At 46.4% G+C, this 22,394-nt stretch overlaps 2 protein-coding genes across 8 annotated transcripts in view; both read right to left on the reverse strand.

Moving 5' to 3' along the window:
- Positions 1–2,887: 2,887 nt before the first annotated feature.
- On the reverse strand, positions 2,888–9,765 carry SEC11A (SEC11 homolog A, signal peptidase complex subunit). Of its 3 annotated transcripts, XM_072933693.1 has the most exons (7): positions 9,609–9,765; positions 9,399–9,508; positions 7,657–7,806; positions 4,592–4,645; positions 4,003–4,122; positions 3,501–3,558; positions 3,070–3,356 (listed from the first exon to the last, which is right to left on the reverse strand). In XM_072933693.1, exons 1-7 carry the CDS (start codon positions 9,657–9,659, stop codon positions 3,306–3,308), a joined length of 594 nt encoding a protein of 197 aa, XP_072789794.1. In that variant the 5' UTR covers positions 9,660–9,765; the 3' UTR covers positions 3,070–3,305.
- Positions 9,766–10,536: 771 nt separating this feature from the next.
- Positions 10,537–22,394, reverse strand: part of ZNF592 (zinc finger protein 592) — a 35,525-nt gene continuing 23,667 nt past the window's right edge. For 3 of the 5 annotated variants that reach the window (XM_072934151.1, XM_030281185.4, XM_030281186.4), the window contains exons 4-9: positions 21,984–22,160; positions 21,101–21,260; positions 18,185–18,463; positions 17,012–17,124; positions 13,481–13,649; positions 10,537–12,264 (exon numbers count right to left, since the gene is read on the reverse strand). In XM_072934151.1, coding sequence (XP_072790252.1) covers positions 11,755–12,264; positions 13,481–13,649; positions 17,012–17,124; positions 18,185–18,463; positions 21,101–21,260; positions 21,984–22,160 — 1,408 coding nt within the window. In that variant the 3' untranslated portion in view covers positions 10,537–11,754. The remainder of the gene's footprint in view (positions 12,265–13,480; positions 13,650–17,011; positions 17,125–18,184; positions 18,464–21,100; positions 21,261–21,983; positions 22,161–22,394) is intronic. The other 2 variants (XM_072934152.1, XM_030281189.4) reach the window with 1 other exon arrangement.

Raw genomic sequence — 22,394 nt, forward strand, 5'->3', positions numbered from 1 at the left:
ACCAGGTTTCATCTTGAAGATGCTCCTTGGAAAAAAATACAGTTGGTCTGTTCTGATTTTAAGGGCACGAAAATCACCATGAAATTACCCAATCTCATTAAAGACAGTGGGGAACTGACCATCTGACAAAACCTGAGCCCTGTGAACCCCTGCAAAGCAGTAAGCAGCAACAGATCTGGATGAAGCATCGTGATGCTCAATGCTGTTCAACCAACAACTGTGCACTAAAGCATCATAAATACACAAAACCAGCCTGTCTCACAGAGCTCCAGCTTGCAGCACATCACCCCTCACAGCTCACTTCCCAACCATCACGCTCTTGCTTATGCATTTAGCTTTGATACAAAAAATATCACCCACTAGAATTCCAGCAGCCATCAGACACAGCCCAGCATGGCTTTGCTTCATGAAATAGCTCCTGCCCATGGAGGAATCTGTGCCCTGAACTGTGGATGTGACTGAACTCTAATTAAGCACTGGAATTGCTACCAGAAAACCTGCCCTGTTTGGCTGTAACCAACCACAACAGACACAGGAGCAATGAGCCCTGGCAGATTTCTCCTTCATTTTTTTTTTCTCCTTTAAAAACCAGACCTTTCAACACCCACGTACTTTACAAGCAAATCCCATTCCTGTGGTGACATGAAGATCTCCATCCATTTCCAGAGCCTCCAGTGTCACTGGCTTTGCTGGAGCTGCCCAGACAGTTTCACCTCTAAAAAAAAGCAGCATAAAATTGAAATAAAACATAGAACACATCAAATTCTATCACCAACTACTCTGGCTCTGTGGGAGCTCAGCAGTGCTCCCGAACACCTCAGCATGAGCACCCAGCCAGACATCCAGCTCACTCTGTGGCTTTTCTGCTCAGCAAAGCAGAATAAATCTGGTGGGGATGGAGCCAGCAAGAACTCTGTGTCACCCTGCCCCCATATCCCCAGTTTCCAGCCTGTGCAGGCTCATCCCCAACACTCCCTCATCCCACTGTGGCAGGAAAGGTGCTGCTGGAAGGCAGGAGGCCATGTGGGAGGTGGTGGATGTTAGAGCTGTGATGGGGTTGACTGCCAAATTATTCTCAGTCTAATTAGAGTCATCTCCCCATTTCACAACTGCAGGAAACAGAACCACATTCTCAGCTGCACAGAGCTGCAAACAGGCACAACAGGGCCTGCGGAGATGAATTCCCAAATGCCACATGGCAGCCCCTGGTTTAGGGCAATTGTTCCTGTTCTTCAAGAGCCTGCAGACCCTGGAGAGAAGCCGCTGAAGCTGGGCTGCAGTGGGGGCTCCTGTCACCCCTCACCCCAACCACCCTGCATTTTTCAAGCCCTTTTTGTTCAATTCCTTCACACAGCACCAGGCAAGAGCCAGGCATATCCTCCTGCAAGAGCTCACATTGGCCCTGTGACTCCCAGCCCAGGGACTCCTGACACCAGCTGCCACCCCCTGGACACATCAGCCTGCCAAAGAACTGCAGGCTCGGCATTTTGAGAGCTAAACCTTGCTCCATACTCCTTTGTGTTTCAGCCTTTTTGGTTAAATTAACTCAGTGACAGGAATACAACTGCTTTCACATGCTGAGAATTTTGTAGGTCTCAAAGGGACTTGGAGAGCAGCAGCACTCCCAGCAAGTGTTTATGGGGAGGTGTTGATTACCAGCTTTCAGACAAGCTCAACTCAGCCCTTTGTGTGAGCCCAAGTCTAAAACTCATTAATGCACAAAAGCTGTTAAGGCTCAAGGCAAAGCAGGGACAGACTGGGGCTCCACATGAGCTGCAAAGGCAGAAATGCCTCAGGAAGGTGCTCTGTAGTGATAGCAGCTCTCAAAGATTCTCTGCTCTCTCAGTGCTGCCTGGGTTTGACTTTTGACAGAACATCTCATCCTTAACTCAATAATTAAAGAGAAGCTTTATCCACATTTTCCTCTCAAAGGCTGTAACACTGGGGGCAAGAGATACAGATTTTATTACCATTTTTATTATGAAGTTATGATTACTCAGAGCCACAGGCCCAAGGTGGCTCAGTGCTGGAGGTTGAACCTGTTTGTAGACTTTGCAGGGCCCTACAGGCGATGTTTGCTTTATCCTACATAGGGAACAAAGCACCTGGTAACATCAAAACCAGTAAAATGGCACAATTCACCTCCAGAGATGGGAGAGGCAAACCAAGGAGAGACATATGCAAGAAACTGCAAACAGCCATATACACCCCACTGGGTTTTGTCCTTGCTTTTCCTGACTGCTTTTGCTTTATACACGCTGTGTGTCTGGCTGCAGTGACCATCTGCAATGATTCCTGGAGCAGTCATGGAGAAGAGCTGATAAACTGCAGCATCACTGCCTTGCACCTCCTCCCTGGGCTCTTTCTGACAACCTCCACCAGCAGGATCACAAGCCTGAATGAGAAGCTCAGAAAAAACAGCTGTTGTGGGATTTTTATTTCAGACCCCAGGGCAGTCTGTAGCTTTCAGGTGAGCTGTGAGACTTGGCCAGCTCACAAGACACCTGAAACCCTTTTCCAAAACTAAGTATTTTTTATTATTGCATCCTGCTAAATAATCCCTTGTCAAAGAGCTGTGGGTATTCTATCTCAATCCTTCTGTTACCTAATGCCACTATGCACAAAGTAATCCTTTGCCATCTTCTACCCCAAACACTTTGCAGTGTTTAGAAAGATTATTTCAGTGTGATTTACAGAAACACAGAAATATTGAATGATCTACAGCTCAGGACAGATTATTGTCCAAAAAGAGGTGAGAGGAGCAGCTGTTACTGCTCTGTGAAGAGAGAACAAGTTAGACGGTGGCTCTAGGAGTGAGTGTGTAACAGCAAAGCCCAGGTATCCCCCAGGAGGCTGCTCTCATCAGGGCAATAACAAAAAACGTGGCAAGAGGCAAAATCTTTATTCCAGTTCTGAATTGGGATAAAACTGTCATGGCCACAACTCACCACTGGACAGTTCAGTGAGCACAAGGGAGGGGGCACCTGGCCCGGCCAGGAACACACTGAGAACACGGTCCCAGAGGCACTTGGAGAGGAAGCTCAGCTTCAAAGTACAAGCACTAAACACTTTGGCTCAAATTTTTAATATAAAAATTCACTAAAAAGGCTAAAATGTGACAAACCATTGGAAATACTGTGACAAACATTCCCCTTATGCAGTAAAAACCAAAACAAACCCAAACTGGCACGAAGCTTTGAAATGCATGCTTTCTTCTTTCTCCTGGTACATCAGACCATCAGCTACTTTAAATGTTCATCTAGAAAAATCCATGGCACCTTCATCTCGAAGTTCAGTACAAGGGACTACTCTCGATGGACCAGCACAAATAAACCCAGTAAAAAGAGGACTGCATACTGGAAGAGAGAGCAGAGGAGACACAGGAGTGCACACTGACATCTACAGCAGCAAATGTGCAGGGAACAGGGCTCTGCCCGTGTTCTTATGAAGGAATTATAGCTGGGGTGGGAAAAGCAGGCAGGAAATAGAAGAGCTCTTACCTTAAATTTTGGATAATCGTTCATTAAGATAGTCACTATTCCAATATAGGGCACAAATCTAAAAGAATAAAGGTTTTCTTAAAACAAACACTATTCCAGGGTGCAGAGGGAGAGTCACTCAAGCATGCAGTCAATGGGCTGGTGACTTCTTCTTCCCTGTGGCAGTGGTCCTGAGTGACAACCAGCCCAGAGGGTGTTTCAGCCTATGCCTGGTTCGGATTTCCCTTGCCTGCAAACACTGAGCCTCCCAGGACAAATCTGATGACAATTCTGATCAAGTCTGAGCCCACGCTACCCTTCCATCTGTGTCCATCCAGCACCAACATCTCAGGACACAGCTCACAATTCAATGCCTTTGCTTAAGCCAAACTAAGAACTGAACTCTCCACACTCTCAGGCAGGTTACAAAACCCAGCAGGGACAGCTCAACACAAGGGGGGATTTACCAGATGACTTTTGGGGACAGCAGTGTGAAAGCCCCATCATTTTTAACTTCACTTACCCTCTTGCTCGTCCTACTACATCCTTCTTCTCCAGCCAGTGCTGCCCCTGCTTGTAGAGTCCTCTGTCATCCACGGCATTGTTGTCTCCCTTTGTCAGAAATTTGATGTCTCCATTTTGCCTGGTAAAGACAAGACAGCCAGGTAAAGCAGGACAGAAACTTGTTAAAAGCTGTTCTACAACAAGCACGGAGAGACCAACACAAGGGCACTAGAAGCACCCATGTCCTACAATTCAAGGAGGATAAAAGAGGGATACTGTCAAATGCAGCAGAAAGCAGATGGTTTGGAAAAAACCAGTCATGGGAAGAATGAATTCTGGCCCCAGCCAAGCTCTCCAGCAGAGGTCCAGAACAGTTTCTAGTGCAGGTGCAGCTATTGCCTCTTGGCTTTTGACCTGTCTTGTGTTGATCTTTCTCTTGCTTCAAATGTTGGGTTCTGGTCTCCCTACTACCAGACAAAAGGAGAGGGTGGGATTGAAGCACACAGCTCTACTCAGCAGTGGGCAGAAGCAAGCTGAAACTTAGAACTGATTAGGAAAGGGGGACAAAAAAAACCAAATAATACCACGATGACACTGCATGAACTCACAAGGTGCCTACATCTGGAATGCTCTGGGCAGTGCTGAGCCCCCCAGATCCTTTTCTGCAATGGAGAGAAGAACCAGCAAAGGTTGAGAAATTATTAACAAGGTCTGCAACCACTTCCATACAGGAAACTACAGACCAGGACTCTCCAGCCTGGAAAAGACAGAACTGATGCAAGATATTACATAGTCCACCACAAATGACAGCAACAATCAAACAGCTTTTCACTGTCTCTTCCAATGCAAGAGCCAGGGTACCAAAGGAGCTCAGAAGTAATGGGTTAAAACCAGACAGAGAAGGTGCTATGCAGAAATAGGCACAGTGCAAACTAAACCATGCCTCTCTGCAAAGGTATTTTGGTTGGCAAAAAATTATACTGGCTGAAAAATTGACCCAATACTCCACACAAAAGAGGAAATTAGGCTACTCATAAAGAACTAGAACTTTGTGCTTGAAATTGTAACCTGCAGAAAGCAGGGAAATTATCACTACAGACTAAACTGGACTCTCTCTAGTCTTTAATTAATCCTGAGATGAATTAGCTTGCTAGAATCAGGATTGTGGAGCAGATGAATCTTTGCTTTGACCAGGAAAAAGGTTTGTAGATTCTGTCCTAGCTATTCTTGTTCAGATGCTGGACAGCAGCCCATGGCACTACCCAGGGACACGCCACTGTCACCTTCCTGTGGCACCTGCAGGCAGGTGCTGAGCAGGAGTGTCCTCAGTGCTTGAATCTCAGCTCTCAGAAATGACAGATGGAATGCAGAATGGGAAAGCAGGCAGTTCTTTGGAGCTCAGGCTGTTTTCATCATGCCTGAACACCAAAAGGTTCCAGGACAGGAGAAGCTTGGAAAGGAAAAAGGGAAAAAACCCCACATCTCTTTCTCCAAAGCACATCTGGCTTGTTGTGTGGGAACAACAAACACTGCCTGGGAAAAGACAAAGATCCCCAGAGGTGCAGATAATGTTGTTTAACTCTGAACAGTGACGGTGTAGGAGTGCAGAACCTTATTGAGCAGAGTCAGGGCTCTGCCACAATGCAGCATGAGAAGCCCATGGTGCACTTCTCTGCTGTCTGAGGTGACTGACCCTGCTCCAAAACCACTAAGTAAATTTTGAATGCAGACTCTGTGTTAGTAATAAAGAACAAATTAAATTTTGGGCTGAAACAAGAAGAAAAGGCCAGCAAGTAACAGATATTTTCTCACTGACACATTATTGATGTGAACTGGGGCCTGAGCTGGCCCAAATCATAGAGAGCACTGTTTCTGTCTTCCTGTATTTTGACACTCCTGTCAGCTTCTGCAGAGACTTTTACTTCCAAACTGGCACTAGAAGTAGTGAAAGAAGCAACTGCTCCCAGGTTCAGGCTGCAATGTGGATTTTTCAGTTTATCTCTCCTAATAAAAAGATTAGGTTTGTGTTTGGTTGTTTCAGTTAAATGAAACCTAAAATACTGCAGAATGGTTTCACCCTCCCAGGATTGGCACTATGGCCCTGTTACATTTAAACAAAAAATAGTGCTTGATACTCAAATATCTAGAGATAGAGCCAGGCAAAAAAAGAAGGGTGGGCAACATCTGAAGAGAAAATGCTGCACAGAACAGGGGAGGAGGAAAACTGCATTTCACTTGAAAGAGTCCCCACAACATCACAAAAAATGCTCATGCATCATTAGATGTCAAATTCAGCCCATAAACTGACCTTATTTTTAAATCAGTGGTATCAACAAACAGCACTTTAAAAACTGACACTGTTCTGGGCACAGAATAAATCTGAACAGCAAAGAATGTGCTTTGCCTACTGGGAGAGGCATCTTTTCGTTACCTCAGAGCCAGGATTCCAGCTGTGTATTTACATGCACAAGGCTGGTCATCCTTCAGTTGGACCAGATAATTGATCTGGATATTCCAACAGCTTTGGGAAAGGGACCCTGTCCATCCCATCAATGTCTCAACTAGAGGAATCCTCAGATGCCACCTGGCTCAGCTCCAGCTCACGTCAGAAAACATTCACTCAGCAGAAACAGATGCTGGGACCCCAACCAGCTGTTGCCTCCCTGAGAATCAGAGGATTGAGGAATCAGGGATTCATTCAAGATTCAGTTTTCACTCAAACAACTCACATGGTTGGCTCATATTCCCACAGACTGGCCTGGAGAGGCCACAGTTCCATCCCCCAAAACAGGAAAGCTCACGAGTGCAGTGGAAGCCTTAGCTGGAAAACTAAGCTCTGATCAGCCATGAAAAGAATGCCTGTTCCATTCCTTTAGACACACAACCTCCCCAGTGCTGAGAGTGACCAGTACACAAAGACTCTGAGGACAACAACACAACTTCCTAGAGAGATGAAAGTCTGCATGACAGCAAAGACCAGGACCATAGAGACAAGCTCTAAAATAACACACACTACACATGAACACCCTTCTGCCACAGCTGTGCCCCACAAACAAGACTCACTTCTCACACAAATGCAGCCATGCTACAGCAGACAGCACAGCAGCTCGGGACAGAGAGGGACAGTCAGTGGTGTCAGCTTCCAGTGCCTAAAGGGGCTCCAAGAGAGATGGAGAGGGACTGCAAACACGGCCCCTAAAGTAACAGGGCAATGGCTTCCCACTGCCAGGGTTGGATGAGCCATAAGGATTAAATTCTTCCCTGTGAGGGTGCTGAGGCCCTGACACAGGGTGCCAGAGAAGCTGTGGCTGTCCCTGGATCCCTGGAAGCGTCTAAGGCCAGGCTGGACAGGGCTTGGAGCACCCTGGGATAGTGGAAGGTGTCCCTGCCCATGGCACAGGGTGGAGTGAGACTGGCTTTAAGGTCCCAAACCCAAACCCTTCCATGATTCTACACTTTGCAGTGTCCAGGGCACTGGCACAGCTTGTGCCTTCTGCTGGATGATCTTTACAAGTAAACAAAGCAGGACAGATTTTGTCTCTCTGAAACTTCTGTGTTACTTCCTGCAGCACCTGGATTTCTATGATGGACATCCCCCACTTGTTTACCCAAGCAGATGAAGGACATCAGTTAGGGAAACACCAGCAGCAGAACCCCCACATTCTTAACATACTTCTCATGGATTTTCAGGACACGATGGACTATAGGAATTTCCCTTCCTTCTATCCTAAAGACGACAATTTCTCCCACTCTGATTGGATCTTCAATTCGGTTGGTGAGGAACAGGAGATCTCCTCTGTGGAAAGCAGGCTCCATACTGCCACTGAAAAAGAGGAGAGGAACAACTGAACAACATTTAAACACTCAGTACCAGGTTTTGGAGTTCATAGCCCTTTAAGAAAAATCTCACAAGAAGATAATGAGAAAGAGAAGCTGTGGATATCCCATTCCTGGGAGTGTTCAAGACCAGGCTGAAACCCTGATGAAGAGCTTCTGAGAAAACCACTTTGGAGACTGGGCAACTGGGCAACCTCTAGTGCAATCAGGTTTTTAACCATCATATTCCCAGCAGTTTGGATTTGTTGGGAAAAAGGCAGTGCCAGTACCTGGTGTTACAAGCACATGCAAAGGGAAAAGCTTTTTTAATAAGCAAAAAGCTGAGGATGAACACTATCTTTTGATTTCTGAGCTCACCATTGGCAGGGCAATGCTGGCAGCTCTGTAATGATGGGAAGCTTTATTTTATTTAATTTAGTTTTTAGAGATAGACAGATTATCCTCAGAAACAAAGAACTCAAAGCATTCCCATCTGAAACAGACAAAGGGACTTGCCAAAAATTTGTTACTGTGATTCATTGCTTTGCTTAATTATCTCATTTCAGGCACCACGACTCAAGTTATTTTTCTTCTATCTTGTGAATGGCAATTGTTACCAACTACTTATCCTCCCTAATTCCACATAAATAATGCAAACCAGAACAATGAACTTCAAGTACCGCGTGCATTTGTGTTTTATCTTCACAGAGCACAGCAGATGCAGTTCAGAACAACAGATCAATCACTGGAGAGGGGCTGTGACCTCACCGCCCCTGTCTCACTCACTGGGAGGAGCAGGGGGAAAAACATCTGCTCTGTACCTCATCAGGAGGGAGTTTTGATAAGCAGCACTTGGTCATGGCATTACAGCATTTCTACATCATGAAAACTGACCCAGAAACACAAAGAAAAGGCCGATATGGCCACAGAGCAGGTGCAATATCCATGCCAGAATCCAATGGCAGCCCAAGGAATTTGTCCCAGGCAGCAGGAAGTGACCTGCAGGGCACTGCTGTAAGGACAATGTGTGACACCCAAAACATACAGTGACAGAGTGACAACCCTTAAACTCAGGATCACCCCTGTAATGGACAGTCATTGAATCATTGCAGATGGGTTTGAAGGGACCTTAAAAATCATCCTGTTCTACCCCTGCCGTGGGCAGGGACACCTTCCACTAGTCCAAGGTGTTCCAAGCCCTGTTCAGCCTGGCCTGGAACACTTCCAGGGATCCAGGGGCAGCCACAGTTTCTCTGGGCAGCCTGTGCCAGGACCTCGCTGCCCTCACAGGGAAAGATTTCTTCCCACTGACCGCTCTAAGCCTGCCCTCTGGCAGTGCTGTCACTGTCACACCCCATGTCCCATCACTGTCTGTCCGGGTATAAACTCCCGCTCCCTCTTTTCCACCAGCCAGCTGACGGAGCGAGGTGAGATGCTCTTCCTGCCCGCTCCCTCTTCCCTCGCTGTTCCCGAGCCCGGATTCCGCTGGGGCTGCGGGTGTGTCTGAGCCATCCCTGCGGAGATGCCCCTGGGGGGCCCGGCCATTCCCCAGCCCGGCCAAACCCGCTGCGAGTTTCACCCCCGCGTCCCGGGACTGACCTCAGCACCACCACGATGGGGCTCTCGCTGCCCGTCACCACCATGAGCCCCTTCCAGATCATGAGGGCGGAGGACACGATCATGCCGAAGTTCAGCACCTGGTAGTACAGCTGGGGAGGAAGGGGGTGGGTCAGGCCCCGCCGCCAGCGCACGGCGCGGCGGTCCGGCCCCGTCCGCCCGCCCGGCTTTGCCCCCCGGCCCCTCCGGCACCTGCCGCTTGTTCATGCGCCGCACATCGTCCAGAAAGTCCAGCGACAGCATCGCCGCCACCACCACCGCCGCGCCCGCACGGCCCCGCTCCCGCTCCCGCTCCCGCTTCCGCTTCCGCCGCGTCACCGCCGCTTCCGCCGGGAGGGCGGGACACCGGGACGGGGAACGGGGCCGGACAGACACCGGGACGGGGAGCGGGGCCGGACAGACACCGGGACGGGGAGCGGGGCCGGACAGACACCGGGACGGGGAGCGGGGCCGGAGCGGGGCCGCGCCTTGGCCGCTCCCTAGAGAGCACCCCGCTCCCAACAAAACACCCATCCATCCAACACCCGCACCCAACAAAACACCCATCCATCCAACACCCGCACCCAACAAAACACCCATCCATCCAACACCTGCACCCAACAAAACACCCAATACCCACACCCAACAAAACACCCATCCATCCAACACCCGCACCCAACAAAACACCCATCCATCCAACACCCGCACCCAACAGAACACCCAACACCCACACCCAACAAAACACCCATCCAACCAACACTCCACACCCAACAAAACACCCATCCAGCTCAAGAAGCACATCCAGCAATGCCCCACTCCATCAAAAGCTATCCAACCATGGCCCAACTCCATCCATGCCTCTTTCAATAACTCCCATCCAGGGAACACCCGGCCAACACACATCGAACCAAACCCCTATTCAACACCCAACACTCCTTACACTTCACACCCCATTCAGCCAACATCTCACCTAACCAACATCCCCTATGACACCCCTCCCAACCTCCCCCATCCTACCGACCCCACATCCAACCAACATCCCACATCCAGCCTTTACTCATCCAAACACACCAGTCAACACCCAGACAGTTCCAGCGGACCACATCCAAGCATCACAAGACCAGATGGTGATGAGCCCAAGCAAGGAGATAAATAGTTCTTAAATTATTTAAACATTGTCAGAGTAAACAATAACAAGCAGAGTTCTGGCTCAACAGAATGAAAAAAAATAATGGTATAGAAGGTAACTGTATTACACAAAGCATGGGTGTGACAAGGAATGAGGGAGAAAGAGTCAATGTGACTACATGGAAAGAAACATCTCCTAAAGGATGGGTAGTGCCAAGCCACAGCAGGAGAGGAGTTATGGAGCTACTGATGGAGTGCCAGCCCCTGCCGCGCTGCAGGATGGTGGCTCCTGCTGTTCCAACACCTCTGTGAGCTGAGCTCTGCTCCTCTCCTCTCAAAATGAGCTGTCAGGGAGCCTGGGCACCGATACACCAGGAGCTCTGGATGTACACTGCAGCTGACCCCACTGAGGGAATGGGGGATTTATCCCCTTCTGGCAATGGTGCCAGTCTGAGCTCCCCACCGGGATGAGCCACTGAGCACCGGGCCTGGCAACGCCCACCCCAGGCTGGCTTCCAGACAAACAGCAAACATGCCCCGAGGGGACCAGGCCCTCCTCAACACCTTGCTCACCGGGGAGGACTGGGGCTATAAAATCCTCTTTCAAGGATGATTCAGATCCAAGACATTTCATTAAACTGCATTTTGGAAAAGAATGTTGTTATTTGGGCAACTAAAGAATAACCAGCACAACTTACAGCTCGAACCCATCCCGTGTAACGCAGATCCCAGATCGGCCAACACGGTCCTGACAAGCACGTTTGGCTGAGCCAGCGTTATGAGTTAAAATGAGTAACACAAAGGCAGGATGGGGAGAGAAAAAAGAAGCCATAAATAGAAGGAGAAAGAAAGGGAGATTGGGAAGGCGAGGCTGGGGCTCTGGGCAGAGGCTGAGGTGGTGCACACTCAAAGGAGGAGAGCTCGTCTGAAGGAAACTGCAGCGGCAAAGTGCTCCTGGATCCTCAGGAGCTGGTCAAATCCCACTGAGGATTCTGGCCCTGCTTTCCCTTTTCACCTCTCTGGGCTGGCAGAGAGTTAGTGCTTAGGATGCAATGGCAGGGCTGGTTTTGCTTTTTTCTGTTTTAAATTTCCCTTACAAATAGGAGTTGCGACGTTCATCCCAAGAAATCAACAGAATATTTCAAAGATTTGCCCCATCCCCACCCTGTATTTTGAGTAGAAACCCCCCAACAAAAAACCCCCAATCAACCAAAAGGGCTTTTTTTTGCCTTTAAGTCTTAAGAGACTTTGAATGATTGTTCTGTGAGGTGCTGTTGGGGCCTTCCGTGCCACACGTCTGACTGTGCTCACAAAGAGCTGAGTCCCTTTTGCACTCTTTGTACTTGTTTTCTTCTTCCACCGTAGTGTTCAACTCGCCATTGTAGTCCTCGTGTCCATTCTTACTCATCTCTATTTGTAACTTCTGCCTCTCATCTTCCTCCTCCTCCTCCTCCTCCTCCTCTTCCTCCTCCTCATCTTTGACTTTATGAACGATGAAGAGGTGTCTGTTCAGAGAGATGTGGGAGGTGTAGCAGAGGCCGCAGAACAAGCACTGGAAGGTGGAGCTGTCGGTCTTGTGCCGAGGTATGTGTTCCTGGAACTCAGTCCGGACGTCCGTCGCAAAGCTGCACTTAGCGCATTTCCAAGGCGCTCTCAGTTTTTTGGCTGGCGGCGCGTCCAAACCCGCAGTGCTCTCTGCCTGACCCAGCTCATCCAGTGCCATCCTCTTTGGAGATTTTGCCTTTAAAAAATAAGATTAAAGAGTTACTTTATAATTTGAACCCAAAGGAAAGTGCTAGAATCCACACACGTGTCTGAAGATGTCCGAGGGTGAAGTCATGCCTAGGGATTCCTGGGGCATTCCCTTCCCTCCCCACACCTAAAAACCTCAACTGGTGCACAGGATTTCAGCTGCTGTCCCGTGATGTGAGATGGGAACGCTGCGAGAGACTGACTGAGCAGAAACACGATGGGGAAATAGTTTAGAATCAAGGAATCATGAAATGGTTTGGGTTGGAAGGGACTTGAAAGCTCATCCAGTTCTACCCCATGCCACGGGCAGGGACACCTTCCACTATCCCAGGTTGCTTCAAGCCCTGTCCAGCCTGGCCTTGGACACTTCCAGGGATGGGGTAGCCATGACCTCTCTGGGTAAAAATTTGGTTTGGTGTGGGAACAACTCAGATTTTAGTGTGGGAAGGAGGAATCCACAGAAAAGGGACAGCTGAGGCACACAGGGGTGGTCAAGAGCCCAGACAACCCTTCTCAGATTAAACTCTGAACATTCTCCCCTCCACTCAGATTTTGTACTAGTGGCATCTCTTAGTAACTCATTCCCTCTATCTTAAAATCCTGCAGCTTCTTCTCCCATGAGGATGACTTGCTTAAATATGCCCCTGCAGTGATATGCAAAATGTGTATTTTTAAAATAAATGGAGCAAAGAAGCTCAAGCAGCCAACCCTCCACTCCAATCCAAAACAAAAACCAGTAGAACAGTTATATTTGCTATACAAAATTACACATTCCTTCTTAATAAAAGTGCAGGTCTCATAGGTAATGGATCTAGCAATTATTTTAACAGAAAATAAATCTTTTATAAATATCAGAAAAAAATAAGGAAGAAAGAAGAAAAATGTACCATGCTCGTGAATGAGGTACCAGGGGAAAACGAGGGTAATAACAAACTTAAATCACAAAATAGACTGAATAAATGCCAGCAAAACACTGTGAGAAAATCTTGAGAAATTCAATATGCAAATGTGTGTTGTCCTTGTGCTGGTGCAGCTCAGCTGCACTGACACTGCTGACCCTGACCCTACGAGAAGGAACCAGGCTGGATGGAATTGAGTAGGGAAGGAGAGCTACCCTATGGGTGGGAGGGTTTGACTGGCACAAGGCCACAGCTCAATGTAACACCCCAAATGAACAGCTACTCGCCAAGAACATTTAATTGTACATTTAATTTTCCATGAAAATAGGTATCAGTTACTTCTGCTCTGTCTCTCTCTGGAGCTTTCGCTTTGGCCATCTGGGATAAGTCTGGGTTTTTGATGCCGTGCATGAGGCTGATGTGGTTCTCCAGCATGAATGGCTGAGGAAATGTCTGATTTTCATCTGTGCAGTACCTTGGAAATAAAAAATAGGAAGACAATTTATTTAGAGGATATGCAAAACCAAAAGGTGTAATTTGAGACAGACTCTGGTGAGTAATGTACCATCAGATTACCAAAATACACAGCAAAGCATCGTTTCAATAATAAAACATCACTGTGAGTGAAATCTGGAACAGTTTGGAGTTTGCCACAGTGCTCATGAATGAGAGTAGGGCATGTCTTCTTTACAGTGCTAAATAAATATAGGGACTAGTGGGGGTCAGGCACCCTGTGACAGGTGCCAAAGAGGACAAATGATCAGGATGGAAAACATATGGGAGAACAACAAAAACAGACTCTGAGATGAGAGAACTACACAGAGAGAGCTGGTGACTCGTGTGACACCTAGGAGGTGTGTGGCACAACCCAGTCCTGCACCCAGCACTCCCAAATACCAGGGAGAACCAGCATTACATCCACCACACTGCACCACAACACAGTTTAAATTCTTACCAAACTGCTGAAATTCCAACTTTTATACCAACAATCCAGGCAGAAACACTCATGAACGCGTCACTTATATGTAACTCATGTTTGAACCTGGCAGGACTGCAGAGGTGCTACAGAGCTGGCTGAATTCTCAAAAAGGAGCTGTGAAGGGGATGTGCCATCTGCACCTTTGCTCCTGGATGACTGATATCTCCTAGAATAAGTGCCAGGCCTTGCAGACATAAACCAGCCCCCCTCAAGGGCACCAGAGGGCTCTGACAGCAATTGGGAAAGCCAAAATTGAGTATCTCTGCTATTCTTGCCAGCACAACACGGTGAAGGTCCATCAGCTACACAAGGACCTGAGCAAGGACAAGTGAAACCAGAGTCCCCTGAAGTGCCCTAATTGCATCTGAGACAGAGGCAGCACGGGATTAAGGGCAACAGAGAGAAGCTGAAGTGTCTCTGGGTAAAACAGACATCTTCTGAAAGGACAGAAGAAGATTCCCACTGATCTTCCACTAACTAGAGGGAAATTAAATGATGTGAAGATGCAGACGTGCTCATTGAATACTTCTGGGTTTTAACAGGAATTGCTCAGAGGCTAAATCAATATTTAATGATGATGGAATTTTTCTTCTTCATGGAGGAAAGCTGAGAGGTTATTAAGTGGTATTTATCAAAAATAAACATGTAGGAAATCAAGTGTTTCAGACACTTTGTACTTAAGACTTGGAAAAGAAGAGTAAGATAATGATAACCAAGTGAATTATGAAAGAAAATACACAATACATCACAATATTTTGCAATTTACCCTAATTTAGAATTCTTTTCATGGGACCAGGGAAAGATGCTTGCCTAACCTGAATTACTCCAGTGACAAGCATGGCAGGAGGGTGTTCAAGTTAAGTCCTCCATTACTGGTTGCTCCCTACAAATTTATCCAAAGCCTAGACCTAAGCAGGGCAGGGGGAGAAAGGGGAAATCACAGCTGGAAATGTTAGAAGCCAGAGAAAGGTCACCTACAAGCAAGCATGGTGGAGTCACAAAAATTATCAATAATCAGATCCATGACAGATTTTATTCATGTTTCACATGGAAACCCAGCGGAAGAGGGTGACATGAAGTTAAGGCATCAAAACCCCACAAGAATAACAGGTGAGAGTGATACAAAATGCCAAACAGAAAGAAGGAAGACACCAGAACCAGAAGAAAGGAGGAGCAGCAGACATGTGATGCCTTACAGAGTGCTGACAAAAGTCAAGGAGGATTTCAGAGACTGGAGGGTAAGAGTTTTAGAGCAGCACTCTACAAGCTAAGAGGGATTAAATGGAAGACAGGACAAGAGACCTCAGATCCAAACAAGGAGCAGCTCTTGGAGATGCTGGGAGAGTATTTCAAGGAAGAGGTTTCATCTGCAGAGTGCTCTGATTCCAGTGAGTCTGCCCTACAGTGATTGAAGAGAGCACAACCACTGTCCAATTAAGACTTCATCAACAGATTTTGAGAAGGAGCAATTGCAAGCTGCAGAATTAAATGCAACCACAATTCCCTTGGATTGCTAGCTGTGTTTTCGCTGCTGGCAAGATCATTGCCCCTTGGGTGAACCAGTGGATCTGCAGCTGTGCGTTGTTCTGAAAAGTAACAAGGTAATGCACAGCAGGCTGGCATATCCTAGGCTGTCAGGAATTTCCACACAAAGCCTTCTTCCCAGTAACATCTTATGCTCATTTTGATCCTGAAACATTCCACTTTAAAAACAACTGATCCAGAGAGAACAGATTTACACAGATCAGGTGAGTGTAACACCCAAGACCATCACTCACAAACTTATTAAAGCTGAATGAAACACAATAGGAGCCAACATTTCATCTCCCCCAGAGGCTCCAAGTCAGAGCAGTTACAAGAAATGGAAAGTTTCGAAGTCCTAGAAGAAAAAGTGTCTCAGGAATGTATTCCCAGTGGTAATGCCTATGCTGTATCAATTTACTAAAAGCTGTTGTGGCTCACTAGATAGTTCAAAGAAATACGCTACTTGAGGAACGTACTTGTACTTTTCAGATGAGGTTTTAGCAACCTGAGTGCAGTGAAATGACAACACACGTCAGAAATGCTTGCATTAAACCAAAATAGCTAAATTACAAAAATCTCCCAACCTGCATCACTGCAAACTTCTTTTCCAACCCAAATGTGCTTTCATCCTATTTCAAAAGGATGTCTCGGAATGAGACAGGAAGGAATTTTGCATGGCCACAGCATACAACTTTATCTGCAGCAATTATAAAGGTAGATTCACAAGCACTGGGCTTTGTCCTGAACTGAGATTGTATCCACAGTTAAAATATGTTGACCAGCAATGATTTTCATTCACCACTGATTTCCATAACTTCTCTCAAGTCTCCAGATCCATTTTCCAACTTTGCGGTGTGACTTCCCAAGCAATTCCAGCAAGATTAATTCTCCATTGCCCTGTAGCCTGTGCAATCAGTTCTGCCCTTCTAAAGCAGTGGCAATATCTGGTTCATTATTAGGATTTTACATACCTTCTGCACCCAAGGAGAAGGCACAAGAGTGATGCATGACCACACCAACCACAAAGCAGTTAAAGACTGGCCCAATATTTTATTAGCTGTTTCACAACAATGCAAAACGTTAATCTCACTACCTGCAGATATCAAACCACACCTTCCCTTAAGCTTCCAAAAGACATTCACTGTGCAGTCAAAAACAAGGTCTTATTTTAGCCACTAAGTCTCTTGTGTTTAACACATTCTTCTCCTCACTTTCCTTCAGTAACTTACTCTGGAGTAGGCAAGAGCAGCAGACAAGAGTTATTACAACTTCCACACTCAAGAGGATTAGACTGCTGCTGAAAAGCAGTCTGCAGAGTGGCACTGGGTACGTACCAGCAGGTGTAGACTTTCTTTGCTGTGTCGTGGTTGTTGCGGATGTGTCTGCGCAGGCTGTTGGAGGCGTTGAACGAGCGCTCGCACTGGCGACAGGGGTATCTCTTCATGGACTGGCAGGAAAAGAGAAACAGCTTTCAACACCAGGGACATGCAAGGCACTGACTGGATTCTAATTCCCATGCTCTTCACCTGCACATTACCTCTCAGATGCAAAAAAAATCCCTTATATAAAAAAGTGATAGCGATCACTTTATTATATAAAGTGACTTTGAGATCCCACTTAGATTCAGCCCTACAGTTGGGTAATACCAGCACTGATCTTATAAAGTCACAACTACTTAAAGCACATGCTTGATTTTATTGATGTTTTTATTAGGAATTACATACATGCTTTTCCTGTAGGTTCATTTCACTACTGGACCCCATGCAGAATTCCCTCAGTGGAATGTCCCTTCAGCCTCAGAAGGCAGCAGGACCCCAGTTAAATACAAGTCCACTTACCCTTCTCACTCCTCGTAATTCACCACAAGAAAAGGGCAAGATGCTAAAAACCATCACATGGGCCCTGTTATCTGTTATCCAGGTAAGATATTCACATCCTCCTAAGAAAGTCTGTCCTGTGACCAGCCTCCTCCAAATTTTTCCTATAGCCCTTTATATAGCCTGCATGTACATTCCAGTTAAAACCTTCTTAGACTCATTTCATGAATACATATATATATTAAACTGAAATATTTGGCCAACTTCCTACTTCTGTAGCATTCAGATGGGAAAATCCAGCATTCAGCCTGCCCTCATCTTCTTCTCTTGAAGTGAGGAAATCATCAAGTGGGACAACCCAGCCCTCTCCAAATCAAGCTAGAAGGACTCAAACACCATGATCCAGATTCCCATTCATGGCTGGGTGACTCAGGATATCAAACAAGAAGTCCTGATGCCAAAGTACTGAGAAATCTGGCTGTACACAGCAGCTTGGCCCATGTTCAGCCAGCAACAAGGATTAGCTTGACAAAAGTAGGTCAAGGCAATGCAAGGCTTGAGCTGGATGAAACACACAAAAAATTGAGATTTGCAGTTCTTGTAATGACAGCCCTGCAAAGGGGCCTGGAATGCAGGAGATTGGTGTTCTTCCCCAGCTTGCTAGCCCAAGTATTTCACCCCAGTCCTTACCCTTCCATGATTTCTCTTCATGTGGGACACATAGGTTTCCCGATCAGGCATCCACTGTGAACATTCCTTGCAAGTCCAACCAGTTCTTCTCAGTCTGGACTTGGATTCAGGATTATGTCCTTCCATCCTCATGTCTTTCCTTGTCAGAGGAGAGGGGGAAGTCCCATTGGCTACCAAAAGCTCCTTTGGTGAGGTATGAACCTGGTTCCTTGAAGCCTTCTCAGACTTCTGCCGGAAGTTTGAGAGCTCTTCAGGATTACGGGGGACTCCATGAACACCCTGTGTAACAGTAATAGTGGAAATGCATGTAACATTTACATGCAATTCACATTTCACACCTTTATCCATAAATAAATACCATTTGCTACTTAAATACTTTATTTAAATCCCCACTGGCCAAACAAAGTGGTGTTGTCTTGCTCCTGTATGTTTTCCCATTTCTCCTAGAAGCTGCTGCAGTTCTTTCCCTGACAAGAGATCTTCCCAAGAAACAAGAAGCTTCTATTTCTGTTTCCTGCATGACAACAGCCCCTCCTTGTGCTGCCTGTTTAGCATTTTGGATGAGCCCTGGGAACTCTGGTTAAACAGGGAAGATGTAATGGAAGAGAAATTTCAATTGTCATTATTTCAACAGCCTAAGCTCTAAAAACACAGAGCTTTGGTAAGCTCTGAATTAAATGTTAGCTGGTATCCTGGGCGCTCCAAAGCTGCTTCATCTTTGCTTAAGGGATGGAAAGACAAAATGTTTCCATTTCTCCACGTCTGTTTCTTTCAATCCCATTCCATCTATTGACATTCACATTTTTCATGGTTCAAAACTTTACTTCTGACATATAAGACCAAGCATAAAGCCAGGAACCAGCCTTATAAGGACTATGGCTCTAGGCTCTTTGGTTATTCAACAGGCCAAAATCCAAAAGTCCCCCAAAAAGTTATTTTAACAAAGAAAATTAAACATAAGGAAAATAATCTAAAAATGAAGAGCTGTGGGAAAGCAAAAACAAGTAAAAGAGCAACATACCAAAGAAACCTCAAGAAACTCCCCCAGGAACAACAACAGTTCATCCACACAGAAGGCTAATTTAGAGGTTTAATTGTGCACAGTAATTAATAACGGGTAAAGTTTCAACACATGAAAGCCCCAGGCATTTGGAAGTCTTTCTGTGGGTTAGACACCAAACAAACCTCCAAACACAAGGTCTCAGCTGAGAAGTCTGTGTACTTTGCACCTGGCCCAGCGGATGACCACAGAAGCCACAGCCCTGCCAGCTCCTCAAGAACACAGACATGTCACCTGTCTCCCCATCTGGAAATCTCTGGAGTGTTTCAGTGCCCATTACTCCATTGTTACACCACTGGGGTAAAACAAAGGAGGAACATGGAAAAATGAAGTGATTTCTCTGCAGAATCAATACCAGGAAGCAGAGCTAACTCCTGCTCTGCGACGCTCTAAACCTGAGGAAGATGAGGAAGCAGATGGATTCTTTATTTTGCATGTAGGCACACACTAGACAGCACCTCCTAAAAATGCTACCGCATGAAGGTGATCTCAGAGGAGATGGAGGTGTGCAATTACTACACTGCCACAGCCAAAAAGCCTTCAGTTACCTCAGAGGTTAAGAGACAAAGTTTTGTGGTGAAGATCTTGGATGCTGATGCACAAACTGCTGCAGGCAGGTCCCTGGGCTGGGATCTGACAATGAACCACAAGGTGAGTATCTCAGCTCCAGTTTTTGAGCACTGGGGATGAACATCTTTGAAGGTCCTAGCCTTAATCTCAACTCTTTATTTTCCTAGCTATAATGCACCAAGATTAGCAATCATCGACTTCACAGGAGGGCTTCAAATTGTAATTCATTACTGCATGCAAAGCACTTCTAGATTAGCAAGTTAAAGACATGGGGGAGAGAGTAAGGAAGGAGTTTTGAATGCGTTTTGCTTTCAGGAATGAGCTAACAAATCTTCTTGCTTTCTCAGTGTTAGTATAAACAAAATAAAGTCACTGATTTAAAAAAAGTGTCCTTTTTTTTCCCCCTCATCAAAAGGAAAGAAGACTGCAAGCTCTTTCTTCAGAATGCCACTGAGAAATCTTCTGAAATTATTTTTGTGGAGTGTTGTTAGATACTGAACATAAAAACATCCCAAATAAAATAACAGCAAAATGTAGCCCTTTTACATTTATGGGAAAATCAAACCTGTAAAGCCAGAACCTCCAGGGCAATCACTTCTGCCTCTCTCAGTCCCCTCCTGCAGTCTGGTGTGGCTCAGAGCAGCAGGGAATCAGGCTGTTAAATGCTAGGTAAGCTCCTTCTGAGGCAGCTGCAAAGGGCCAAAGCTCTCCAGGGGAGCACCCAAAACGGCAGATTCAGCTTTACTATATAAATTCAGTAACACTGTGAGCAGAGAATAATTGTTCCTGTCTCCCATCTGAAGAAAAAGCTGCCACATGAATTACTTTCTTTGAGTTTAAGAGGCTGGGGACTCCCCATCCCTGAAGTGTTCAAGAACACATTGGATAGCAATGGAGCAACCTGGAGCAACTGGGATAGTGGAAGGTGTCCCTGCAGGGGGTAGAATTAGATGGGCTTTAAGGTCCCTTCCAACCCAAACCAGTGATTACGTGCTTATATGAAAATAAAAGAGTTAAACATCAAAGAGATTTAACGGTATAAACAAGTTTTTGTCATACAGCTAAAATGCATCTAGATGAAAGGAACTGCCAGCATTAAGACCAACTAACACAAACCACTCCACCGACGTTTCCAGATCCTGTAAATCATTGTAGTCTATATTTTCCACCAAGATATTCCTCAAGAATCTTCCACTTCTTGAACTGCTTGCCTCACATGGCTGATGTAAATTCTCTGTGAACTCAAATAATAAGATCTTGTACCAGTAAGGGAGAGAGTTACCTACCTTGACATGCTGCATTAGTTGCTGCTTCTGCATATACACCAGCTGACACTGTGGGCACTTAAACACTCCCACTAACAACTTGCTGGTGTTCTGCAGGAAGTGCTCTTGGAGCAGCTTCTTCTTGTTAAAGACCATCTCACAAGAGCATTTGTAGATCACCCTTAAACAATTAAAGAAAGTAAATTCAGTCTCTCTGCCTCAAAAATACAATGTAAAAAGTTATCTCAGCAACTCCAGAAAGGGATGGACTTCTGAGGAGGGCTGTGCTTTCCACGTATTGTCAACACACACCCACGTGGGCAACTGAACCAGTAACTCAACTGGGAAGAACATCAAAATGCCTCAGGCACATACCACAGCTTGCTAAAAATAAGTTTACTTCTATGCATATGCATAACCCCGTGTGTATGAGCACAGACAGATGGAAGCAAACACAAAGCATACCAGCCAGCTACACACTGCTTTCAATCCCACCTTTCCATAGTTCCTCACTTAAAGCACAGATTTTTGGCACTAGCTCAAGCCTTGGAGGGAACAGCTACAGGGTGGAAAAATCAGGAGGCTTCTCTCTAGTGATTTCTGGGGGCAACACTGCCTGGGATAACTCTCCTCTTCCCTTCAAATGCCAGATGCCCTAGAGCCATCTACCAAGAGGTGCCACTGAGGGTCCTGCTGGACAAAGAGGTGACAATTAAGTTCCTTTTATGGGTGTTTAGCTCTTGCCTGACCAAAGCCCTCTCCTCCTACCCAGGAGACTGTGTTTGTACCAAGGCATGCTCTAGTTTGGAACAGAGCCCTGCTGGCAGACAAAGAAACTGTGAAGGGAAAGGGGGAATCCTGGAGCCATCCAGAAAAGGGGAAGAGATAAAGCCAAAATACTTACTGAGTAGTCTTGTGAGGTTCTGCTGGGTGCTGGCTGGCCACGTGAGCCATGGTGGTGTCAGCAGACTTGAAGGCCTTCGGGCAGAAAGAACACTTGTGGAAGACTTCGCAGTGTTTCTCCTGGATGTGCACTTTGAGCATGGTGAGGGTCATGAAGACAACTCCACAGTGGATGCACCTGGGGGAGGCAAGACAAAGAGCTGAGTTACAGCCACAGCACCACTTCCATCACACCCATGGAATGGCAGGGGAGGGACCAGGCTGTGGCCGGTTCTTGACTCAATCAGTTCAATCTCTTTCATATTAATGTGGAAGTGTCAAGGAGGAATATGATACAGGAATTCTGGGCAGAACTCACAGCTAAATGCTAGCAACAAGCAAACAAGATCTAGAAAAGAAACCTTCAGAGACT

The sequence above is a fragment of the Taeniopygia guttata genome, chromosome 10, assembly GCF_048771995.1.
Source record: "Taeniopygia guttata chromosome 10, bTaeGut7.mat, whole genome shotgun sequence".
Classification (NCBI taxonomy): domain Eukaryota; kingdom Metazoa; phylum Chordata; class Aves; order Passeriformes; family Estrildidae; genus Taeniopygia; species Taeniopygia guttata.